This window comes from Schistocerca serialis, chromosome 4 (genome assembly GCF_023864345.2).
Source record: "Schistocerca serialis cubense isolate TAMUIC-IGC-003099 chromosome 4, iqSchSeri2.2, whole genome shotgun sequence".
Lineage (NCBI taxonomy): Eukaryota > Metazoa > Arthropoda > Insecta > Orthoptera > Acrididae > Schistocerca > Schistocerca serialis.
This window is the reverse complement of record NC_064641.1, coordinates 471,403,095-471,427,067: the sequence shown is the minus strand read 5'-3', so window position 1 is coordinate 471,427,067 and position 23,973 is coordinate 471,403,095. Positions and strand designations below refer to the sequence as shown.

Sequence of the window (23,973 nt, the reverse complement as noted above, 5' to 3'; positions counted from 1 at the left end):
TTTAACAATCCTAGCTCTGCCACTTCATACCCAACCACATTTTATGCTCACTCATCAACTCTCACTGCAGCTGGGCCTTGCCCTTCCATGTCATTCCAAAAAAGACCAATAGATGGCAACCTGTTTATGACAACTGTCAGTTTAGTTCAAGTACAAGAACAATTACTGGTCAGTACTAAGTTCTACTTGTTGAAGAATTCTCATTAACTTTCCTTAGCAAACGTGTCATCTCAACAACAGAACACATACTTGCTTTCCACCAGATTCCCTTTGCCCAAGAAGAGGTACCTATGACCACTGTCTGTAATCTATTCAGCTTATTTGAATTCACTAGGGGGCTTTCTGGATTATACAATGTTACATAGACATTCCAGTGCTTTAGGGATGAAATCAAGCATGATTTTGCCTTCTGCTACATCTTTATTGATATTTATTATGATGTCCAGCTCTGACACTGAGCACCTGTATCAGTTGCAACAAGTCTTGAAACACCTTCATTCACACTGATAAGTCTTCAACTGATTAAATTGCATATTTGTGGCACAAGAAATTAAATTCCTGTGTTACATCATCAACGTATACGGAATTTTGCTGCCAAAAGACAGAGCGGAAGCCATTACCAGCTACCCGCAGCCTACAACAGTTCATGAGTTGTGATGATTTTTCAGCCTTGCTACTTGCTAACTACTACTTCATGTGCGAACACTCACTTTGTGTGTCACTCCACTGAATAACTTCTTACAGGTTTCATTGGAACCAGGAAATAAATTGTAATGGCCTAGTGAAGCACGAAAACATCTTTAACAAGTGCTATCACAGAGGTTGTAGTTTTAGCATACGCCGTTCTGCAAGTGCCATTTGCTTTGATGGTTGACACACCTACAACTGCAACAAGTGGTGCACCCCAGCAACAGGCAAAGCAACAATGTCATCCCTTGGCTTTCTTCCACCAAAAACTGTCTCCTTCATTGCAGAGATGGTCAAAATATGACTGCAAGTCATATGTGGCTTTTGCTTTCATAAAGAAATTCTTATATAAGCTTGAAGGCCAACAATTTACATTGATCACAAGCTGCTAATCTACTCACATCTACATCTATACTCTCCAAATCACTATGATGTGCATGGCACAGGGTATGTCCCATTGTAGCAGTTGTTATGGTTTCTTCCTGTTCCATTCACGTATGGAACACAGGAAGAATGACTGTTTAAATGCCTCCATGCATGCTGTAATTAATCTAATCTTGTATTCATGATCCCCATTGAAACAATATATAAAGGGCTACAGTATATTCCTAGAGTCATTATTTAAAGCCGGTTCTTGAAACATTATAAGTAGACTTTATCTGTGCTTTGTGTCAGAGGATATTCGAGACGTTGGCACAACAAGTGTTACACATCAATTGTATAGCATCATTTGTGACTCATATTATCCATTTTGACAGAGGACTGGGATGTTGGCAGACACACTTTTCTGAATAAACACAATTCCAAACATATATGACTGGACTTGCTCACTTTGCTTCAGCAACATAACAACAAGACTTCCTTGCAAACTCATCCATTTTGCAGCTTTATTGTGTCCAACAATCCCATTTAACATAAAATTGTTTTGCAATGTTTCCGCATCAAGTGTATCACCTTTGTGATAGTGAATTTTTGTCAACAAGTAATCTCGTTGGTCCTTGATTCATCGTATCTCAGAGTCCTGACTGTACCAATGCTTGTTAAGCAAGATTTTGTGTTACCAAATATGGATGGAGAATATAATGATTTTGTGCAGCTGTGCATGATCTCTCAAGATAGTAAGATCACCTGCCATGATGTTGAACCTCTTGGCATATATGTCCCACACACCAAGGATTTTAACATGTCTTTGTATTACCAAATAAGTCATTCAGTCTAAGTCACTTTTATTGATATCACTTTATTTTGTTAGACATGTAGCATATTCTGACTGAAGCTTGTCACCTAGCAACAAACAGCTTGGTTGAGCATTTATACAGCCAATTAAAAATGTCTTTAAGATGTCTCAAATCACAGAGCTGGACAGAAACACAATCTATTGACCTACTGGGTCTTTGCACTACCACCAAGAAGATTTATAACACTACAACAGCAGAACTGGGCTATTGCCAACCAATTCAGGTTCCTGATTAATTCTTCAACATTATGTCTGTTCACTTTATTAAGTTGTAAAACTTTGTTCAATACTTACATTCATACCTTGCACAAAGGGAGCATGATATTCACCACCCATTCATTTTTTCTGTTGTTTGGACATGCAAACTGGTCTCTGTTAGGCATGAGCCCCTACAGTCATGATATGATGGACTCCAAACAGTTTTTAGCGGAAAGATGAGGCATTTAAGGTTTATATCAATGCTACCCACACCTGACTAGAAGAAGGGATCGGTTGGTAGGACATGTTTTGAGGCATCAAGGGATCACAAATTTAGCATTGGAGGGCAGCGTGGAGGGTAAAAATCGTAGAGGGAGACCAAGAGATCAATACACTAAGCAGATTCAGAAGGATGTAGGTTGCAGTAGGTACTGGGAGATGAAGAAGCTTGCACAGGATAGAGTAGCATGGAGAGCTGCATCAAACCAGTCTCAGGACTGAAGACCACAACAACAACAACAACAACCCACACCAGATTTCCATTGCCACATTAAACCAGTTTTCTGCACCACTGACATTGCAACAACTAACTGGACAAGATGCCTGATGGTTTCACAACAGACTTTGCAGACTTACCTACTCCTCCATCAACCATCATATGAACTGGATTCTGTGGCCATTTCACGAGAAAGTACCATTAGTATTAGGCAGCGGATGGGAATATGGTAAAGAGCAAAAAAGCCAATATTTTATTATGTGCTGCAAGTCAATGTATATCCCTAGATGCTCTTTACTCTTAGATGTCATTAAGTTGTTGATTATCTATGTTCCTTGGCAGCTCTTGTTCATGCCCTTGCAGATGTTTTGTAAAAAGTATTTATATGAAAATGCCACTAAGTTATTAATTTTTTTTACAGGTTGAATAGATTTGAACATTGAAAAATATAGCTCATTCAGTTTTGTTCTTCTAGAAATATTGTACCTATCATTTTAGAGTACCAACAAAAAATAATAAGCAGGGTAGAAAAGTTTAAGTTCCTAAGTGTACATAATAATGAAAACTTGAACTGGTACAGCATGTAATAGCCCAACTAAAGTGTGTAGATTCAGCTATATTTGCCATAAGAAAAATTGCCAGCTTTGGTAATACAGAACTGATTACATTAATAAATTTTGCCAATTTTTATTCACTGATATCTGTACATAGCTGTTTCTCCCATGTAAGAAAGTTTCAGACACCTGATTACTTTACTAATGAGTTGATGTATTAAATATTTGACATTAAGCATGTATGTGAGAGAAAAGTTCATTAAGATTTGAAATTATGTTTAAAGTCTGTGGGAAGACACTAAATGCTTCCCTTCTCAAATAGGATGAATTTAGTCAGAGTAATTTGCACGTAATGAGCTACACTGCCTCAAGACTTTTACACAGTTTCTAAATGTAATACTTGTCTTACTGTGTTAAATCTTTATTAAAACTATACATCTTGATGAGTATATTATGATAGCATTTTAAATTTGGTCAAAAATTATATGAAATATTGAAAATGCAATTTTTGTTGCCTCTGGAAAACATTGGATAGGCAACCTACAACTGGGACCATGAACCATTAGTCAATTAGTAATATAGATTACAGGGTGACTCCAAATTTAAGCAGAAAGTATTCACTGCACAAAATAAGGTAATTAGAATTAAGTGCAACATTTACACATGTACTTCATGCAGAAATCTGTATAAACAATTGGGAATATTAACCACAGATTCACTGTACATTTATTCACTGGTGACATTTGTTGTCTCTAAGCCATTGCAACTCCAGATTAATAGAGATATTCCCTAAATCAATCACAGAACTGAAAAGCATCTGCACTTCCTTCTAATGAATCTAACTTCAACACAGGAAGCAGTGAAATACACTGCCATAAAGTTCATTGATAATCTGTCCATGAAAATAAAAGGTCTGACAGACAGCAGAAGTGTTTTCACTTAATGTAGAATAAAGTTGTACCTCCTTAGCAACTCTTTCTGTCCATTGAGGAGTTTTTGAAGAGGAATAAGTAGTCAATTACAGACATTCAAATGACCAGTACATAAAAATACAAACAGATGAAAAGAGAAGACACACTTGATGAGAAGCTGCGAAGTGACTATTTATTCAAAAACTAGTTTATCATCATCAATATCATCATCATAGATGACACGTTAACTCAAAATCCTGATTCAAAAGCAGTACAAATATTTCGTAAGTATCTATATTTGTAGATAACCTGAAACTTTAAAAAAAATTGTTTTTAGATATTGCCACTTATGGAATGTGTGTAACCTTTTTGAATTTAGATGTTTTAGTAATAGGATGACAATGTTATCAAAACTAGTAATTGAATAAATAAAATAATAAGGCATCTTCATGGTGATGATTTTCTTCTTTTCCAAGTGCTTAAGAGGCATGGAGCACCTCATGCACAAAATATATAAGAATTATAGTGATGCTTTACATAGCAGACAGTAATTCCCTAACTTTATCCTGGAGTGCAGCAATGAGGAACTGATGGACATGTGTCTCACATAAGGTGTGGTGTGGAATGAATCAGCTCTGAATTACTGACACTCAAAAATGTGGAAAGAAGCAATCACTTGCCACATGTGTTACAAGCCAGGGAAAGATCCAGATACAGAATCTGCTCTATGAGCCACACCATAATCCAGTATCATTAAAAGCATATTCTATCCTAGGAGAGAGGGTGTCACCTATGGAAGCAGTCGCATATCAATTCTGCTGTTTCTTCTGCACCATCTTATATGTGGACATGACTATCAACCATCTGTCCACCTGAATGAATGGCCATTGCCAAACTGTGGCCAGCATCAAGGTTGACAACCTGGTAGCAGAACAGGATTCCAGCACACAGCTAGAATGGATACTTTGCAGCCTCTGCCATTTGTAGTCTCAGGATGTTAGACGCTAACGGCAGTTAGCTTCTGCACAGATACAAGTCCGGAGGCTAAGTGTGGATAAATCTGTATCTGAGAGAATTCTAGTTGTTTACCTACAACTATTCCTTATTCCCTCACTGGTGACCCCGTTTTTTGTGTAATACGCGTCCGAGTTACCGCCTGAAGGTTATTTACACACCTACTGCGTCGGGTTTCTCCGCGATCGCGAGGGCCTTTGTTCAGCTCCAGACAATGGCCTTTCAGCACTCACTGCCACCCGGATTTCAGCAACATCTCTCCAGCACTCCTGCCGTCATAGTGGACATGTCGCAAGAATCTTCGGAATCCTTCAGGCAGAACATGCAGTGGAATTCATCGAGTGCCGCCAGTTTCTTCCAACCGCCAACGGTCGTGGACTCTGGCTTTGTTAGCCTAGACCTTCCCACATGTTCTCCACAGAGTGTTGGTCGGAACATTCCTACTCCTGTGTCGAATGCACAATTCAATACAGTTCGTGGTGTCGAGCGAGGTTTTGCTACTTTGGAAAATCCAGTAGTAAATTCAAACTCGAATCAGTTCCTGCCACATGTGTATCCTTCCGCGCCGGCTAGTCAACAGGTGTTCAATGCTCACCAAACAGCAAATATCACATCGAGTGTGCATCCTAGTGGACGTGTGTAGGATCCTTGTGTTGCTTCTAATCAAGTCAACAATTCTGTGCTGGACAGTAATTACTCCGACATCTACAACCAGCCCCACCACTCACGGTCGAGTGAATACTGTGTGCATAATGGACATTCACCGGCGTACTTAAGTACTTGTGGCTTCTCTCCGAGCTACCATGTCAATGAGAATGCACATTTTGACTACGATCCTCACACCGTTCGAGCGTCCGTCGCATCTCAGCCCCCCCCCCCCCCCCCCCCCCCCCCGGCGTCAAGTGAATTTCACGATTCCCGCATTACAGGATGCCAATAATTCGGACTCGCTATCTTCTGCATGCTCTACTTCCATCCGAAGTAACAGGTGCACCTCCACAGTGGCTGCAGTGCCGAATCTGCTGAAACTACCAGACTTCAAACCACTCACCCGGAGTTCTGGTTTAACCTGGTTGAGCAAACATTCAATGTCTGTGCTTTGGATGACGACGCACCCTTCGCCTGCCTCATGAACCATCTTCACGACCACGTCGATTTAATTTACGATCTGGTCAAAGCTCCCCCCTAGCAGAGAAGTATGCTGTGGTGAAACAGATGATACTGGAGCGCGTCTCTAAAACCAGGAGAGAAAATGTGCGACAGCTTATCTACGAAGAGCGTCTCGGTGACAGGTCTCCGTCCCAGCTGTGGCGGTGCATCCGTCTTCTCGTCGATGAGCAAGTTATGCCTGATGACATGCTCGCAGAAATCTAGACTGAAAAGCTGCCTTTGCCTGTCCAGACTGAAATCTCTGCATACGAAGATAGGCCAGTAAATGAACATTTACGCGCTGCCGACAGAGCATACTCCGCCAGGCAACGTGAGCTCCGTGCACTGCATTCTGGACGTGACCGCACTAAGACGCTTTCTGACGCCACGCCCTTGTCTGGTGCTGCTAATAACAAGTTTGTTAAACTAGCCGCCCTGCCTGCACCTTCAACTCCCCGCAACGACAGTGCATCGGCCTCAGTGGAAGACTCTGGGGCACATACTCCATCACCTAGCAACTACCCACAGGAGCACAGGCCCACCCAACCTTACTGTTTCTTCCACACGAGATTCGGGGAGCAAGCTCGCAAATGCCAGTCACCGTGTTCTTACCCAAACTCCAACCGCAGGTAGGCTACTGTGCCACCTCCTGCGATGTAAACAACGGGCACCATCTCACGTTGCACTCCGTTTCGGACAACAAAAGTAAGTGTGGTCGAGTCTATGTTCGCGATTTACGATCAGGTGTATGTTTTCTGGTAGACACTGGTGCAGATGTCTCTTTGCTGCCGGTTCGCCTAGCAACCAATAAAGTGCAACCACACAAAATGGTACTTCGTGCAGTGAACTTGTCTACCCTACAGTGTTCGGGTTCCACTTTGTATACAGTGAAACTTTCGCCTGAGTGCAAGCTGTAGTGGACGTTTCTAGTGTCAACAATTGAAGAACCTATTCTCGGAATTGACTTCCTCAAGCACTATCAGTTGTCACTAGATTTTGTGCAAAATGCTGTGTTTCCCCCCCCCCCCCCCTCCCCACCCCCTTAACAAACTTATTCCTTTCACTCCGCCGAGTGACAGTTCGGCTAACACCAAACATGTGTGCTGTGCTAAGAAGTGTGTAAACCTATCCTTGGAGCTGCAATCTTGGACAAACAAGTGGCTAGTGGAGTGCGCCAAGTCTTCGAAGTTGCGGATGGAACGTACGGAAATGCTGCTGCATCTCCGCAACATACACCACGAGTTGGCCTCCACACAACAACGCCTCGTGGCACTACAAGGAGACGACTCGTCAGCTACAGACAAGGTCAGTCCGTGCCAATCTGGTATTCCCATGCCCGCACACATTAACGACAATGTTGTGAACTATTTAAACTGTGTCAGCACCCGCTTTTGTAATGATAGTGTATGCCCGAGTGCTCATGCTCCTTGCGTTCCGAATGGACAATTAAATTCCCAAGCTCGTGGCAATGAACTACGGCCAGCTGCTGTTTGGCCACGCCCACTCGTGCCTACAGCGCTCATAGCGGCATGGCCCGCTACCAAGACCCAGTGTACCAACCTCGCCCATGTTAACATGTGTGCGGCCTTTACGCAGCCTACGAGCAGTTGGCACACCTGTACTTCCGTGCCCTCAGCGCCACAGCTTTGCCCGTCCGCCACTGCCTGCTCCGCTTCACGGACATCTCACTGTCATGCCGCGCCACGTATTGCAGTAGTCACTAATGGCACAGTTCATCGGTTACGTCTAACCGATGGGCGGCCCATATCGCAACGCCCACGCCGCCTCAAGCCGGAATTTATGGAAATTGCAAAAGAACAATTAGATGATCTATTACAAAAGGGAATAATTGAAACTTCTTCTGGTTGCTGGGCTAGTCCTATCCTGTTTGACCAAAAGAAAGACGGTACATGGCATATGGTCGGAGACTATAGGCGTTTAAATGCCCGCACCATCATTGATAAATATCCAGTCCCACACATTGCAGACTTCAATCATGCGCTCGCAGGTGCAAAGTACTTCTCTGTTTTGGACTGTAAGCACGCATTTCATCAGATTCCTATGGCTCCGGAGGATATTGAAAAGACTGCCATAACCACTCCCTTCGGGCTATTCCAATACAAATTTATGCCGTTTGGGTTGAAAAACACCCCCAAACGTGGCAGCGTTTCATCAATCAAACTTTATTCCATCTAGACTTTTGTTTCGTATACATGGACGACATATTGGTTTTTGCTTCTACTTTGGAACAGAGTGAGGAGCGTGTTCAAGTCGTGACAGATATTTTAGCAGCCGCTGGTATTGCACCAGTCATCTGTCACATTCCTGAGTTATGTTGTGTCATCGGACGGTCTGACACCACCGCAGGACAAGATCAAGCCTGTTCTCGAGATGCTACGCCCTCAGACCTATAGGGAATTACGCAGGTTCATCGGAACAGTTAATTATTACCAAAAACATCTGCCAGCCGCTTCTGCGGTGCAGGCTCCTCTCACAGATGCTCTCGCTGGTCCACAAACTTCTGGCACCTGCCGGGTCCCATGGACACCAGACATGGACAAGGCAATTAACTAACTCAAACAGCTGTTGGCCTCCGCTGTCACTATTGCTCACCCATGTGCACACGCCACAATGTTTATCACTACTGATGCTAGTGACAATGCTATCGGCACAGTACTGGGTCAGACATACAACAATGTTACGACCCCCCCTGCAGTTTTTCTCAAAAAAGCTAAACAACGCGCAGAAGAAATACTCAGCATTCGACAGAGAATTACTTGCAGTTTACGAGGCCCTAAGACACTTCAGAACTGATGTTGAGGGACGAGATTTCTATGTGCTCACCGATCACAAGCCGTTGGTTCCTGCCATAAAAAATCCTGTGGCTGATCCGCCCCCCATGACGCTTTCGTCACATCGATTACATCTTGCTATTTACAAATGACATTCACTACATCCGAGGAGCGGACAATGTGGTTGCTGATTTTCTCTCGTGTGTTGGTGCTGTCACAACCTTAATTGACTTAACGGACCTACCTCGGTTGCAATCGGCAAACCTCGATACCATGCAGTTAATTTCGGACCACAGCTCCTCTCTCCAACCAGTACGCTCTACTTTCCCTGGCATATCTGACTTAGCGTGGTGTGATGAATCGACTGGTACATTGCGGCCATTCATTCCTAAGCCCCTTCAACGCCAGGTCTTTGACAAAGTACACATTAGCACACCCCGGTGTCAAAGCTTCCACTCGTCTGGTAGCTGAACGGTTTGTCTGGAGAGACATGCGCCGTGACTGTCAGTCTTGGGCCAGGGCATGCATGTTGTGTCAACAGAACAAAGTTTCCAGGCACACTTCCCCACCCCTTGGCTGTTTTGCCCGATCGCCAGGCCGGTTTCACCATGTTCATGTCGACCTCGTAGGCCCTTTGCCCCCCTCCGAGGGTTTCCGTTACTTGTTTACAGCTATTAACAGGATGACTCGGTGGGCTGAGGCTGTGCCTATTCCGAACATTACCTCTGAGACAGTAAGTCGAGCATTCTTAGATTCGTGGATCTCTAGATTTGGCTCACCTGTTTACCTCACCACTGACCAGGGGCAACAATTCGAGTCTTCAGTTTTCTCTGACTTATTTAAAATGTGTGGTATTGTCAAAATTCATACTTCTGCATACCACCCCCAAAGCAATGGGCTTGTCGAGCGATGGCATCGCACCTTAAAGTCTGCCCTGCGTTGCCATGACTCACTATGGACAGAGGCACTGCCCTTCGTGCTTCTTGGCCTTCGTGCGACTTTCAAGGAAGACCTCAAGGGTTCCGTAGCCGAGTTTGTGTATGGCCAACCTCAGGTTTTGCCTGGAGAATTAGTCACTCCCACCCCACTTCCACGGCCCTCTGAACTCCCTTCACGTCTTGAGCGGGTGCACTTGCACTGCAGCAAAATTCAGCCGCCACCTCCGGCTGCTCATACACCTCTGCGCGTGTACGTACCACGCACGCTAGACTCTTGTGAGTACGTGTTTCTCAGAGCCAACTCAATCAAAGCCCCGCTTCAGTCGTCCTACACAGGTCCTTACAAGGTCATCAAATGCTCTGAGAATAACATGGATCTCCTCATAAAAGACACTGTAACCACGGTCTCACTCAACCGAGTGAAACCAGCTTTCATTGAGCCTCAGGCGAACCTCCCTGGTTCTGCCCCTATTTCTCCCACTCCTGCTTCGAGCGGCCATCCATCTTCCCATACCATGCATTCAGGTATAGGTTCTCCACAGCGTGCTTCTCTGCCGAGCACTGCTCCTTCTCCGCGTTCATCTAATTCGAGTGGCCAATCTTTTCAGGGCTTCACTCCTCACAGCCCTTGCAGTTGAATTGCCAACCACTCGGACTCTACCATTGTGTTACCATCTTCGTGTGACAACTCTTTGTCACGCCGTTCAATCCACTCTGGCTCCTCGTTGCCTTCGGTCATGCTACCTTGTCTGTCAGCTGATCGCCCGAGGTCATCTCCTGCGCAGTCCGGTGCACCTGCCACCCCCCTCTTAGCAAATGCTTCCCCCTGCCATGGCTTTCCCACACCTCCCTGCCTCCCTACCATTGCTCGTACAGGTGCCACCCAAGAATTCACAACACATGTACACCCTGATGGCATACATAAATTATGTGTTGTCGTAGATGGCGATACGGTGTGTGTGGTACTCGCGTGTGACAATGTTGAGGGAGGAAGTGCAGAATCTCATGTGGTGCGCTGCTTTAAATTGAGCAGAAGTGCTGTGTGTGGCAATTTGTGTGCCTTTGTTAGGCCTTCTGGCAAGGTGATTCTCCGCCTGCCTGCTGACGAAGTGCTACACCTCCACTCCAGGACGGGACGTCGTCTTCAGCTGCTGGCGTCGCTTGCTGACTTCGCTGTCAACGTACCGGGTTTCACCCCCCAGTCTCCTACCAGTCGACCGCTTCTGCCTGACACAGAAGAACTGTACGTTACCTTCCTAACTTCTCACCCACCCCATTCACAGGGACGTACTCCATACTGTGGGGGGAGGCGGGGGGGGGGGGGGGGGGCTATGTGGCGTAGAGTGCCATAAATATCGATATTTGTTCAGTGGGTAAGTGTGCTATCTTTGAGGAGAGGGCTTTGGGCAGGATGTTGGACGCTAACGGCAGTTAGCCTCCGGACTTGTATCTGTGTAGAAGCTAAGTGTGGATAAATCTGTATCCAAGAGAATTCTAGTCGTTTACCTACAACTATTCCTTATTCCCTCATGGGCATTGTCTTTGCAACACATTTTTTGGTGTGCAAATAACTCGCTGATGTAACATTTTTCACAAAAATCAGAGAGATTCTCAGTACTGGTGTAGCACCCTCTTTTAATCCTGCATGTAACTAGATTTTATTGTAGTATTCTAAATTACCTGGCAGTCTTAATACTTTTTCATGCACAGCAGAAGTGGTGACAAACAATCTCAAATTCCTGCTCACTTAACAAGTGTGTTTTTATGTATTGACAACGTGAGCAGTCCAGTCATGTTTCCCTGTGGTGCACCAAATATTACATCCTTATATATACTGCTGACACTGATGCATTTGTTACACATGTTCTATTCTATGGCACTATGTGATTTGGACTTTAAGAATTATGTTGTTACATTGCATCTCAACAGATTCTGTATTTTATCTGAGTAAACTTTAGTATGCTTTTAATGTTTTCAAATATTACTGAAACACTGTGCATGAACCACAATAATACATTTGACTGTAGAGACATTCTCAACTTCCACAAAAGAAGAAGAAGAACTGCTACAGACTGACCATAAACTAACTTAGCAAACTTGAATTGCTAAGTGAGTAGCATTTTGTCCTTTCTATACTTATGGTCATTCTGCCTTGTACTTTCAATTACTATTTTTAGTGCTATCTTCATTTCTGCTACAATAAAATTATGTTTTCACTTGCTTCCACATTTATAATGATTTTCATTGTATTGTATTTGTTTCAGAGGTACTTCAAGCCATTCACAGGGGAAAATATGACAAAACAATAAAATATGACATTGAATATAATGATAAACCATGTAACTGTCTGCCAGATTGCTCAAGTCTCATTTATACTGTTGAGACCACAGCCAATACTATTTCAACAAACAGTTTACTTTCTTCAAATTTACTCCTGTAAGCTCTTTCAGAGAAGTACAGCTCTTTTTATACTGTTTTGATGTTTCTAGTATTTAATTTTTTACATTATTTCATATATCACGACTCACTGTAGTGTTTACCAGCATTTTTACTTTACAGTGGAAATTTGAGTCCTGAAAGGCACAGTGTCATCCACATATTCTTCATAGATCTTACAATTAATGAATATCGAACAGATATCTTCCTTGAATGGCAGGCTTTTGTGGGTAAGTTGGCAAATCTGTCACTTAATTAAATGAAGAGTGAAAAACATTACTGTGTGGCACAAAAAAGTAGATATACTGAAATAAATACTAAAAAGATTAAAGACTGTACAAATGTAGACTTGGAAAAGCAAAATTAATAGGAATTAGATGTAGCCCACTGGAAACAAGCATTTTGAGTCTGAATTGGTTGAGCCTATGTAAAAGAAGAAAATAAAATGAAGCTGACATCACAATCAGCCACAAATCTAAGTATGCGTTGAATGTAGTCCGATTAATGTGTGTCAGGTTTAATTTACAGATGATAAACATTGCTATAGCATCACAATAATGTCACTCAGGTGGATAGCAACTCATCATGTCAGAAACTAAAAGAACTTTTAAGATGAGAAATTAAACCTTGATAAATGCCAATCAATGTGAATAAAATTTGACTGCTTAATAATATGTCACTGGTTGTAGATTTCAGTTTATTTTTATGTGTGAAATTAAAAATAAAGAGGAAAAATTTCAAGAAAGAAAGTGAAGTTAGTTAGTTACACATTTCATTTTTATCAAAGTGGTGTGGAAACACACACACACACACACACACACATACACACACACACGTGCACCTGTGATTCTTACCACCCCCCCCCCCCCCCCACTTTCCTCCAGTACTAAATTGGTGATCCCTTGACGTCTCAGAATGAGTCCTACCAACTCATCTCTTCTAGTTACGCTGTGCCAAAATCTTTTTTTGCTCCCCAGTTCTCTTCAGTACCTCCTCATTAGTTACATAATGTACCCAGCTGATCTTCAGCATTCTTCTGTAGCACCACATTTCAAAAGCTTATATTTTCTTCTGATGTAAAGTGTTAATCATCCATGTTTCACTTCCATATATGACTAACTCCACACAAATGCTTTCAGGAAGGACTTCCTAACACTTAAATCTGTACTCAGAATTAACAAACTTCACTTCTTTAGAAATGTTTTTCTTTCCATTGCCAGTCTAAATTTTATATCCTCTCTATTTTGCCCATCATCAGTTATTTTGCTGACTAAATAGTGGAACTCATCTTCTAATCTGCTACTTTAAGTGTCTCATTTATTATTCTAATTTCTACAGCATTGCCTGATTTAATTTTACTACATTCCATTATCCTCATTTTTCTTTTCTCAATGTTCATCTTACATCCTTCTTTCTAGACACTGCCAATTCTGTTCAACTGCTCTTCTGAATTCTTTGCTGTCTCTGACAGAATTACAATGTCATCTGTCTCTGACAGAATTACAATGTCATCAACAAACCTCAAAGTTTTTATTTTGTCTCCATGAACTTTAATTCCTAATCCAAATTTTTCTTTTGTTTCCTTTATTGCTTGCAAAATGTGTCGGTTGAATAACACTAGGGATAAGCTACAACTTGTCCCAATCCATTTTCACCCACTGCATCCCCACCATACACTTTGACACATATAACTGCCATCTGGTTTCTGTCCATTCCATTCAACTGCTCTTCCAAGTCCTTTGCTGTCTCTGACAGAATTACAATGTCATCGGCGAACCTCAAAGTTTTTATTTCTTCTCCATGGATTTTAATGCCTACTCCAAATTTTTCTTTTGTTTCCTTTACTGCTTGCTCAATTTACAGATTGAATAACATCGGGGAGAGGCTACAACCCTGTCTTACTCCCTTCCCAACCAATGCTTCCCTTTCATGTCCCTCGACTCTTATAACTGCCATCTGGTTCCTGTACAAATTGTAGATAGCCTTTTGCTCCCTGTATTTTACTCCCGCCGTCTTTAGACTTTGAAAGAGTGTATTCCATTCAACATTGTCAAAAGCTGTAAACATAGGTTTGCCTTTTCTTAACCTATCTTCTAAGGGAAGTCATAGGGTCAGTATTGCCTCACGCATTGCTACATTTCTCACAATCCAAACTGGTCTTCCCCAAGGTCAGCTTCTGTCAGTTTCTCCGTTCTTGCACAAAGAATTTGTATTAGTATGTTGCACCCATGACTTGTTAAACTGATAGTTCAATAATATTCACCACTGTTGCCACCTGCTTTTTTTGGTGTTGGAATTATTATATTCTTCTTGAAGTCTGATGGTATTTCACCTGTCTCATACATCTTACACACCAGATGGAAGAGTTTTGTCATGGCTGGCTCTCTCAAATCTATCAGTAGTTCTAACGGGGCCTAACTCCTGGGGCCTTAATTCAATTTAGGTCTTTCAGTGCTCTGTCAAATTCTTCTTGCAATATTGTATCCCCCATCTCATCTTCATCTACATCTACATCTACATCCTCTTCTATTTCTATAACATTGTCTCCAAGTACATGTTCCTTGTATAGACCCTCTACATACTCCAACCCCATTCAGTTTTCTATTATTTGCTTAAGACTCGTTTTCCATCTTGATATTCATACAGATGCTTCTCTTTTCTTCTAAGACCTCTTTAATTTTCCTGTAGGCGGTATCTGTCCTTCGCCTAGTGAAATATGCTGCTAAATCTTTACATTTGCCCTCTAGTCATTCCTGCTTAGCCATTTTGCACTTCCTGCCAATCTCATTTATACTCCCTTTCACCTGTTTCATTTACTACATTTTTATATTTTCTCCTTTCATCAGTTAAATTCAATATCTCTTGTGTTATCCAGGGATTTCCGCTAGTCCTTTCTATGTATTTGATCCTCTGTTCTTCTCAATGGTTCCCTAATCCTCTTTCTGAAACTGTCTACAACCTCTGGTTCTTTCAGTTTATCCAGGTCCCATCTCTTTAGTTTCCTACATTTTTGAAATTTCTTCAGTTTTAATCCACAGGTCATAGCCAATAAGTTGGTCAGAGTCCACATCTGCTCCTGGAAATATCTGGTTCCAAGATCTCTTGCACACATAAATCCTTCTTTCATAATTGTTAAATCAAGTATTAGTGATGATTAAATTATGCTCTGTGCAAAATTCTACCAGGTGGCTTCCTCTTACATTAATTTCCGCACTCCATACTCATCTACAATTTTTCCTTCTCTTTCTTTTCCTATAATGCAATTCCAGACCCCTATGACTATTAAATTTTCATCTCCATTAACTATCTGAATAATTTCTTTTATCTAATCATACATTTCTTCAATCTTTTCATTATCTGCAGAGCTAGTTGGCATATAAACTGTACTACTGCTGTGGGTGTGGGCTTCATGTCTATCTTCTCTACAATAATGCATTCACTATGCTGTTCATAGCAGCTTACCTGTTTTCCTATTTTCTTATTCATTATTAAACCTCATGCTGCATTGCCCCTATTTGATTTCGTATTTATAATCCTGTATTCACCTGACCAGAGCTGGCCGTTGTGGCCGAGTGGTTCTAGGCGCTTCAGTCTGGAACCCGACCGCTACGGTCGCAGGTTTGACTCCTGTCTTGGGCTTGGATGTGTGTGATGTCCTTAGGTTTAAGTAGTTCTGAGTTCTAAGGGACTGATGACCTCAGATGTTAAGTCCCATAGTGCTCAGAGCCATTTTCACCTGACCAGAAGTCCTGCTCCTCCTGCCACCAAACTTCACTAATTCCCAGTATATCTAATTTTAAGCTATCCATCTCCTTTTTAAATGTCCCCACATTAGCTGAATGGTCTGCGCATTGGATTACCACCCGCAGGGGCCCGGGTTTGATTCCTGGCTGGGGTGGGAGATTTTCTCCCCTCAGGGACTGGGTGTTGTGCTGTCCTCATCATCATTTCACCCCCAGTGTCGATGTGCAAGTCGCCCAATGTGGCGTCACACTCAATAAGACTTGCCCTTGGCGGCGAACTTCCCACCTGGGATCTCCTGGCCACTAACACCATATGCTCATTTCCTTTTTCCTTTTTAAATTTTCTGACCTACACTACGTGATCAAAAGTATCCGGGCACCGAGCTGACAATGACTTACAAGTTCGTGGCAATCTCCATCGGCAACGCTGGAATTCAATATGGTGTTGGCCCACCCTTAGCCTTGATGACAGCTTCCACTCTCTCAGGCATACTGTCTATCAGGTGCTGGAAGGTGTCTTGGGTAATGGCAGCCCATTCTTCAGAGTGCTGCACTGAGGAGAGATATTGATATTGGTCAGTGAGGCCTGGCATGAAGTCGGTATTCCAAAACATCCCAGGACTCTGTGCAGGCCAGTCCATTACAGGGATGTTATTGTTGTGTAACCACTCCGCCATAGGCCATGTAGTATGAACAGGTACTCAATATGTTGAAAGATGCAATCACCATCCCCGAAATGCTCTCCAACAGTGGGAAGCAAGAAGGTGCTTAAAACATCAATGCAGGCCTGTGCTCTGATAGTGCCACGCAAAACGACAATGGGTGCAAGTCCCTTCCGTGAGAAACATGACCACACCATGACACCACTGCCTCTGAATTTCACTGTTGCCACTAAACACACCAGCAGATGACGTTCACCGGGCATTTTCCAGACCCACATCCTGCCGTCAGATTGCCACATTGTGTATCGTATTCGTCACCCCGTACAACGTTTTTCCATTGTTCAATTGTCCAATGTTTATACTCCTTACAGCAAGCAAGGCATCGTTTGGCATTTACCGGCTTGATGTGTGGTTTATGAACAGCCACTCGACCATGAAATCCAAGTTTTCTCACCTCCTGCCTAACTGTCATAGTACTTGCAGTGGATCCGGATGCAGTTTGTAATTCCTGTGTGATGATCTGAACAGATGTCTGCCTATTACACATTACAACCCTCTTCAACTGCCGGCAGTCTCTGTCAGTCAACAAACTAGGTCAGCCTGTATGCTTTTGTGCTGTATATGTCCCATCATGTTTCCACTTCACTATCACATTGGGAACAGTGGACCTAGGGATGTTTAGGAGTGTGGAAATCTCACATACAGACGTATGACACCCACTCACCTGACCATGTTTGAAGTCCATGAGTTCTGCGGAGCACCCCATTCTGCTCTCTCACAATGTCTAATGACTACTGAGATTGCTGATATGGAGTACCTGGCAATAGATGGCAGCACAATGCACCTAATACAGAAAACGTGTGTGTTTGGGGGTGTCTGTATACTTTTGATCGCATGGTATACCTGCCCAATTAAGGCATCTGACATCCACACACTGATCCATAGAATGCCAGTTTTGTTTCTCCTCATAATGACATCCTGCTGACTGGCCCCTGCCCCGTGATCTGAATAGGGGACTATTATACCTCCGGAATGTTTTACCCAAGAGGATGCCATCATCATTTAACCAGGTAGTAGACCTGTATACTCTTGGGAAAAGTTATGTCTGTAGTTTCCTCTTGCTTTCAGCCATATATATATAATTTTACTGGCTACCAGTTTTTAAGTAGAAATTCTTTAGTAGAATAGAAGGAGCTATCCAAGAGAAATGATTTTAAATTGGATTCAAAACTTTCTTTGCTACCAGTCAGACATTTTATGTTATTGGGCAAATATAAAACATTTTTAGTGCTGTGTATTGAACTCCTCACTGAGCCACTGATAGCTTTAACAATGGGTAACAAAGGTCATTTTACAGTTTACATGTTTGACTTACTCATTGGGGTCCACATATTTTATTTATGTGATGTAAAATTAAAGTAACTGCTCAAAAACATATTGCATCAGCTTTATATCTGCAAAAATACATTGGCTTGATTCAGTGGGAGCAGAGAATGAAGCAATATCACCTGTGAAACTAAAACAATATTATGAGAAGGGAAGTTGCTACTCACGATACAGCGGAGATATTGAGTTGCAGACACACACACACACACACACACACACACACACACACAGAGAATTTGGCTGCGTGTTCAGCAACAGGGTGGTCCACTTGTTTCATGGCCACAGTTTGTTGGTGGCCGTTCAAGTGAGCAGACAGATTGTTGGTTGTCATGCCTACATAGAATGCAGCACAGTGTTTGCAGCTTAGCTTGTAGACCACATCACTGGTATCACAGGTAGCCCCAGCTTTGATAGGGTAGGTGACATTGTGACCAGACTGGAGTATTAGGTGGTGGAGGGAGGATGTATAGGACGGGTCATGCATCTAGATCTATTACAGTGGTATGACCATGAGGTAAGGGATTCGGAGCAGGGGTTGTGTAAGTATATTGTGTAGGTTTGGTGGACGGTGCAATACCACTGAGGGAGGGGTAGGAAGGATAGTGGGCAGGACATTTTTCATTTCAGGGCATGACGAGAGGTAATCGAAACCCTGATGGAGAATGTAATTCAGTTGCTCCAGTCCTGGGTGGTACTGAGTTATGAGGGGAATGCTCCTCTGTGGCTGCAGCAGTGGGAGATTGGAAAGATAGGGCATGGGAGATTTGTTTTTGTAAAAGGTTGGGAGCATAATTACGATCAGTGAGACCCTCGGTAGATTTCGAGAGAGACTGCTTGTCACTGCTAATGTGATGACCATGGGTGGCAGCTGTCAAAGAGGAGGTATTTCTGGTGGTTAGTATCCCTTCAAAGGCAGGGCTACCTGTGAACCCAGTCATGTGATCTACAAGCTAAGCTGCAACTGCTGTGCTGCATCCTATGTAGGCATGAGAAGCAAAAAGCTGTCTGTCCTCATGAATGGCCACCAACTAACTGTGGCCAAGAAACAAGAGGACCACCTTGTCACTGAACACGCTGCCAAACATGATATCCTTCATTTCATTGACTGCTTCACAGCCTGTGCCAGATGGATCCTTCCCACCAACACCTGCTTCTCTGAACTGCGCAGGTGGGAACTTTCCCTGCAATACATCCTACATTCCCGTAACCCTCCTGGCCTCAATCTTCATTAGTCACTGTCCTCACCCACCCAGCCCATTTCCTGTTCCCATTCCAGCACTAAACAGCTGTCATTCTATTACCATACCCAGTCTTTTCATGTCTGTCCTTTTCTGCTACTACTCCCGCCCCCTCCCCACCTCTCCCCTGTCTTCAGTGTAACCTGTAGCACTTCACTGTCCACCATCCCCCCCCCCCCTCCCATACTATACCTTCCCCTCCTCACTCCAGCCTCCTCCTTACTCCCATCTAGTCACCACTCCCATCATGCACTGGTGCTGCTGCTCACAGTGTGGTTTCAGTTGCCTGAGACTGCAATCATGAGTGTGAGTTACATTTGCGCGCACGCCATCGCTCGCTTGTGCATATGTGTGTGTGTGTGTGTGTGTGTGTGTGTGTGTGTGTGTGTGTGTGTGTGTGCGTGTGTGCGTGCACATGCATGTATGTCTGTCTATTGTTGACAAAGATCTTAACGGCCGAAACCTGTAATTGTGAGAGTCTCTTTGTTGTGCCTATCTACAACTCAGGATCTCTGCTATATGGTGAGTAGCCACTTTCCTTCTCAGAATATAGTTACTTTCCATCCTGGATTTTTCTATGAAACTATAAAGTAATTTTATATGAAATAAAAGCAAAATCAAATCCAAAATGAAGGCAGTTTGTTTGAAAATAGATATCGTTGTCCATCTGTAAGATAAAAATTTGCTGCTGTGTAACATTCATAATGTGTAGGTCTACCTCGTGCACAGTAACATTCTTGAATCCTTTTTGGCATGCCATCTAGAAGGTGCTTGAGACACTGATACTCAAGGCTACCCCTTCCTTTGATGTCAGCTCTCCCTTATCATCCCGTAGGTAAGGAAGGTTTCTGGAATGACACACTACAAGCTTCAACTAATCCCAAGCACACTCAACTGGGTTCATTTCAAACACAGCACAGGCTATTCCATTTGGTTGATTTCTGCCTCCTGGAATACGATATTCATACATGGTGCCAGGCTAAAACATGATTGGGGCACCTCCCTGTTTAACTCTTGGGACTTAATGCCTGAGATGTTGTGAGGGTACCTAGCTAGTTCCCCTCATTTCCATGATGATTTCAGGTATCATACAAATCACTCAATCATTTGTGAAGAGAACCTGATGTCAATGATCTGGGTTCCATTTCAGGTGTTCCCTTGCTCAATATCTTCAAGCACCATGGCACTGGATGTTTTTTCTGGTGTTCATAATGGCCACCTAGAAGTCAATTTGATCATATAGAGATGACTGGATGCCATTAATTTTGACACAGAAACCAAGCACAAAATTTGTTGCCTTCTACTCAGAGTAGTTAAGAGCACTAATTTGTTGAGAGTAGTCATCAGCTGGTGTTGTTGAGCATGAGTGACCAATGCAATACAGGTTTTAAATCTTTTGAGTCCTATTATGATGACACCAATGTGGTGTAAGCTAATTCAGTTGGAAATTCCCCTGATGAAAAATATAGTTACCATAAAGTGACACAGCATATATTGTCCATGCCTGATATAGTGCTTTGAAGCATGTTGATATAGAGAGCAGTGTACTTCAGTTGCATTGTTCTGTTCACAATTTGAGAGGCACTGCACTCTATTCAACTAACAACAAGACAACCTGATAATAAGGTCAATACAGGGAAGAAGACATCAAATTAAGCAAAATTTGCCATATAACCATAGGCTGGAAATGCACCATAGCCAATCAATGACAAATGCGCAGAGGTGTGTGCTTTTAAACTAACTTGCTCAAGCTTGTATTTAAGGACTGCAGTTACTAATTAAATTATCCAAAGATAATTATTTTAACTGAAGAGTCAAAACTAGGCAAACTGCATCCAAACACTTAATTCAACTGATGACCAATTGTCGGAGTGGAATGCGGGATTGCGGCAGCCTACTGGAATTACATCCTTGGATGCATGTGGAGAGGAATGATTCCCAACAACTTGGACAATTTCATTTGCAGAAATTGTAAATTATTGTGTCCTATTTCACTGGAGAGGTCCAAGCAAGTTGTCACTGATAGTTTCTGTCAATACATTCGATGGAAACCAATCAAGGTCACCATGTTCTAAAATGTAACGGAAACTTTCATACCCCACCCTCCTCCCCCTTCCCCAGTGATGGTTGTTGACATTAAATACTGATTCACTAGTAAAAATAGCTTCATACATAAACAAGATGAAGTAGGAAAAATTCACATTGTTGGGACACTGGTGCTGTCAGTGCCTTAATGTCCAGACACAAAAATTTGCTTGTCTAGGATGACATTCTACTTCCAAAGGTATGATCCTTTGTGCACAGTAAGGATGTAAAGCATTTTCCTTTGTTTGATTCCAAACAAGCCAAAGAGTAACACAGACTTTGTGAGCTGTTACTCTGATTCTGGATGAATGGTGGGATACATCTTCATCCAGTTCTAGAGTCCTCACTGTTCTTTGCTATCCTGTATTGACTTTCTTGGGTCAAACACATCTCTTTCCCTCAAGCAGTCATCCACAGGCCTAGAGGTATTGGCTGCTGATAGTTTTATGTTTGAGAAATGTTCAGCTTGCCATCTTCTTACACCCACAGCTCTGTTAAAAAAAATGTGGTTATCAAATAGCTAGTTTGTGTACATTTTCATGATGATGACAACCCAGTACAGCACATGGCAACAAGTGCAGTGAAGCAAATCCATCAAAGCACAACAAAGTAGCAGCTTAATTGGGCAAAATCACACTACTAGATATGCTCAATAGTTATTTTCAAGCCGTCACTCCAGGACTGTGTATTTCTGACCCATGGTTAACTTGAGAATTTTGTTCGATTCAACATCTTCTACCCTGCTCTGACCTAATTACGTGGATGTTCAGTAGAAGGACAGTATAATTGTAACAAGAGAGAAAGTCTAAATGTACTGAAAATATTATTGAAATGCAAATACAACTGAAAAGAAATGGGAGATTGTTGCTAAATGCAGAAAAAGTGTGCCAAAAAAGGAAAATTCGTTGATAAATGAGGAAAAAATTATTGCAGAATAAAGAGAGAAGACTAACCATGACATGGATTGCTGTCTAAAGAAAGTGGATTGCAAAGCAATAAGAGAGATAACCAAAGAAAAATAGATCACTAAATGCTGAGAAAAGCATGATGAATAAACAAAAAGGATGACTGGGGACAGGTAAAAGGTTACCAACAAAAAAATATGATAACTAAATAAAATAAAAAGTTCACTAAACATGGAAAAAAAATGTCTTTGGACGTGAAGGAAAGGTTATGGAAGTTGTACAAAACATGCATAGTACAAGCAAGTGAGGGTTAAGCAAAAATCTTCTTGAGAAGTATGTAGTTGGAGCCTTATTTGTCATAATGAGTAATTTTGTAATGACAAGTGGAAATTTGCAGTAGACAGAGGCCCAAAACCAGATTTCTTACTTGTCATGAACATAACTGCCACTGTGTACCATATTCATTATATTGCAGATTTTGCAAGTCTCAACAGTTTGTAAGGAAATTTCATCGCTGCATCTTTAATGATATTATTTGCAACAATTCTCTCATTTAATTTATCATCTTGTATTTTAAAGTGTGCTTATATTAAACAAAGAAGAATTACCACTGATCTCATGTTCCTGTATTATCTTTTTCCCAACAGCTACTGTGGGTGGAATACTTGGCCTTATGCTGGGATTTAGCCTGATTAATGGTTTTGAGATAGTTTACTTTTTCACACTGCGCATTTTCTTTCATTTAACTTCGCAACGCAAATCTAACAAGAAGCCAACACAAGCAGCTGAAAAGTGCCTTACATATAAACATCATAAACAGGACCAGCGTACCACGCAGATTACATCACTTTCTTGAGTGCTGCCTACTACTGACCAAATTTTTAGAAATATCTTAGTTTTAAGTACAAGAATGTGAATTAATATTGATAAAGTATGTAAAAATAAACAATTTTAGAGTTTAATCTTTTCATTGATTTAAACATCTAGATCATGACAGACATATAATAATATGTGTTCCAGATGTTAAAAGAAATGCAATATTTTACTGGATGCAAGATACAGTAGTGATATTTGAAGCACTTTGCCATACTTGTTTTTCTTCTGTCTTCTCACCACCACATTATTCCAAGAAATGAGTGTACCTCTCATATTTTGTAACCCAATAATTATTTCTCAGCAACCCTTCCTCCCATACTCCTTCAATCATTTGACAACTTAAAAGAGTCCAACAACAGAAACAAATGAGGGTCAGAAATACTGTATTTTCCCTATTTATATATACACCTACAAAATGAGAACACCCAGGAGTTATTCTACATGACTTTTCAAATTAATCTCAATGAAAGGTATCATGTGCATTTTAAAGAAACAAAGAATCTGAATGACCTGTCACTGGATGACAAACAACATTCTGTCTGAAAATATTTAGTCTCTCAGTAGCAAATGCCATGGTAATTGAGGAACACACAGCTAGACATCCTCAACCAAAAGTTCATACAATTTATTTTATATTTATTTACATGTCAAGTTCCGTAGGACCAA

General features: G+C 42.0%; 1 protein-coding gene across 1 annotated transcript in view; it reads left to right on the top strand.

Moving 5' to 3' along the window:
- Positions 1–23,341, top strand: part of LOC126474181 (sodium channel protein Nach-like) — a 114,284-nt gene extending 90,943 nt beyond the window's left edge. Inside the window, exons 9-11 of the mRNA XM_050101643.1 lie at positions 12,241–12,412; positions 12,536–12,642; positions 23,079–23,341. Of these exons, the coding sequence (XP_049957600.1) occupies positions 12,241–12,412; positions 12,536–12,642; positions 23,079–23,287 (488 nt within the window). The 3' untranslated portion in view covers positions 23,288–23,341. The remainder of the gene's footprint in view (positions 1–12,240; positions 12,413–12,535; positions 12,643–23,078) is intronic.
- Positions 23,342–23,973: the final 632 nt, after the last annotated feature.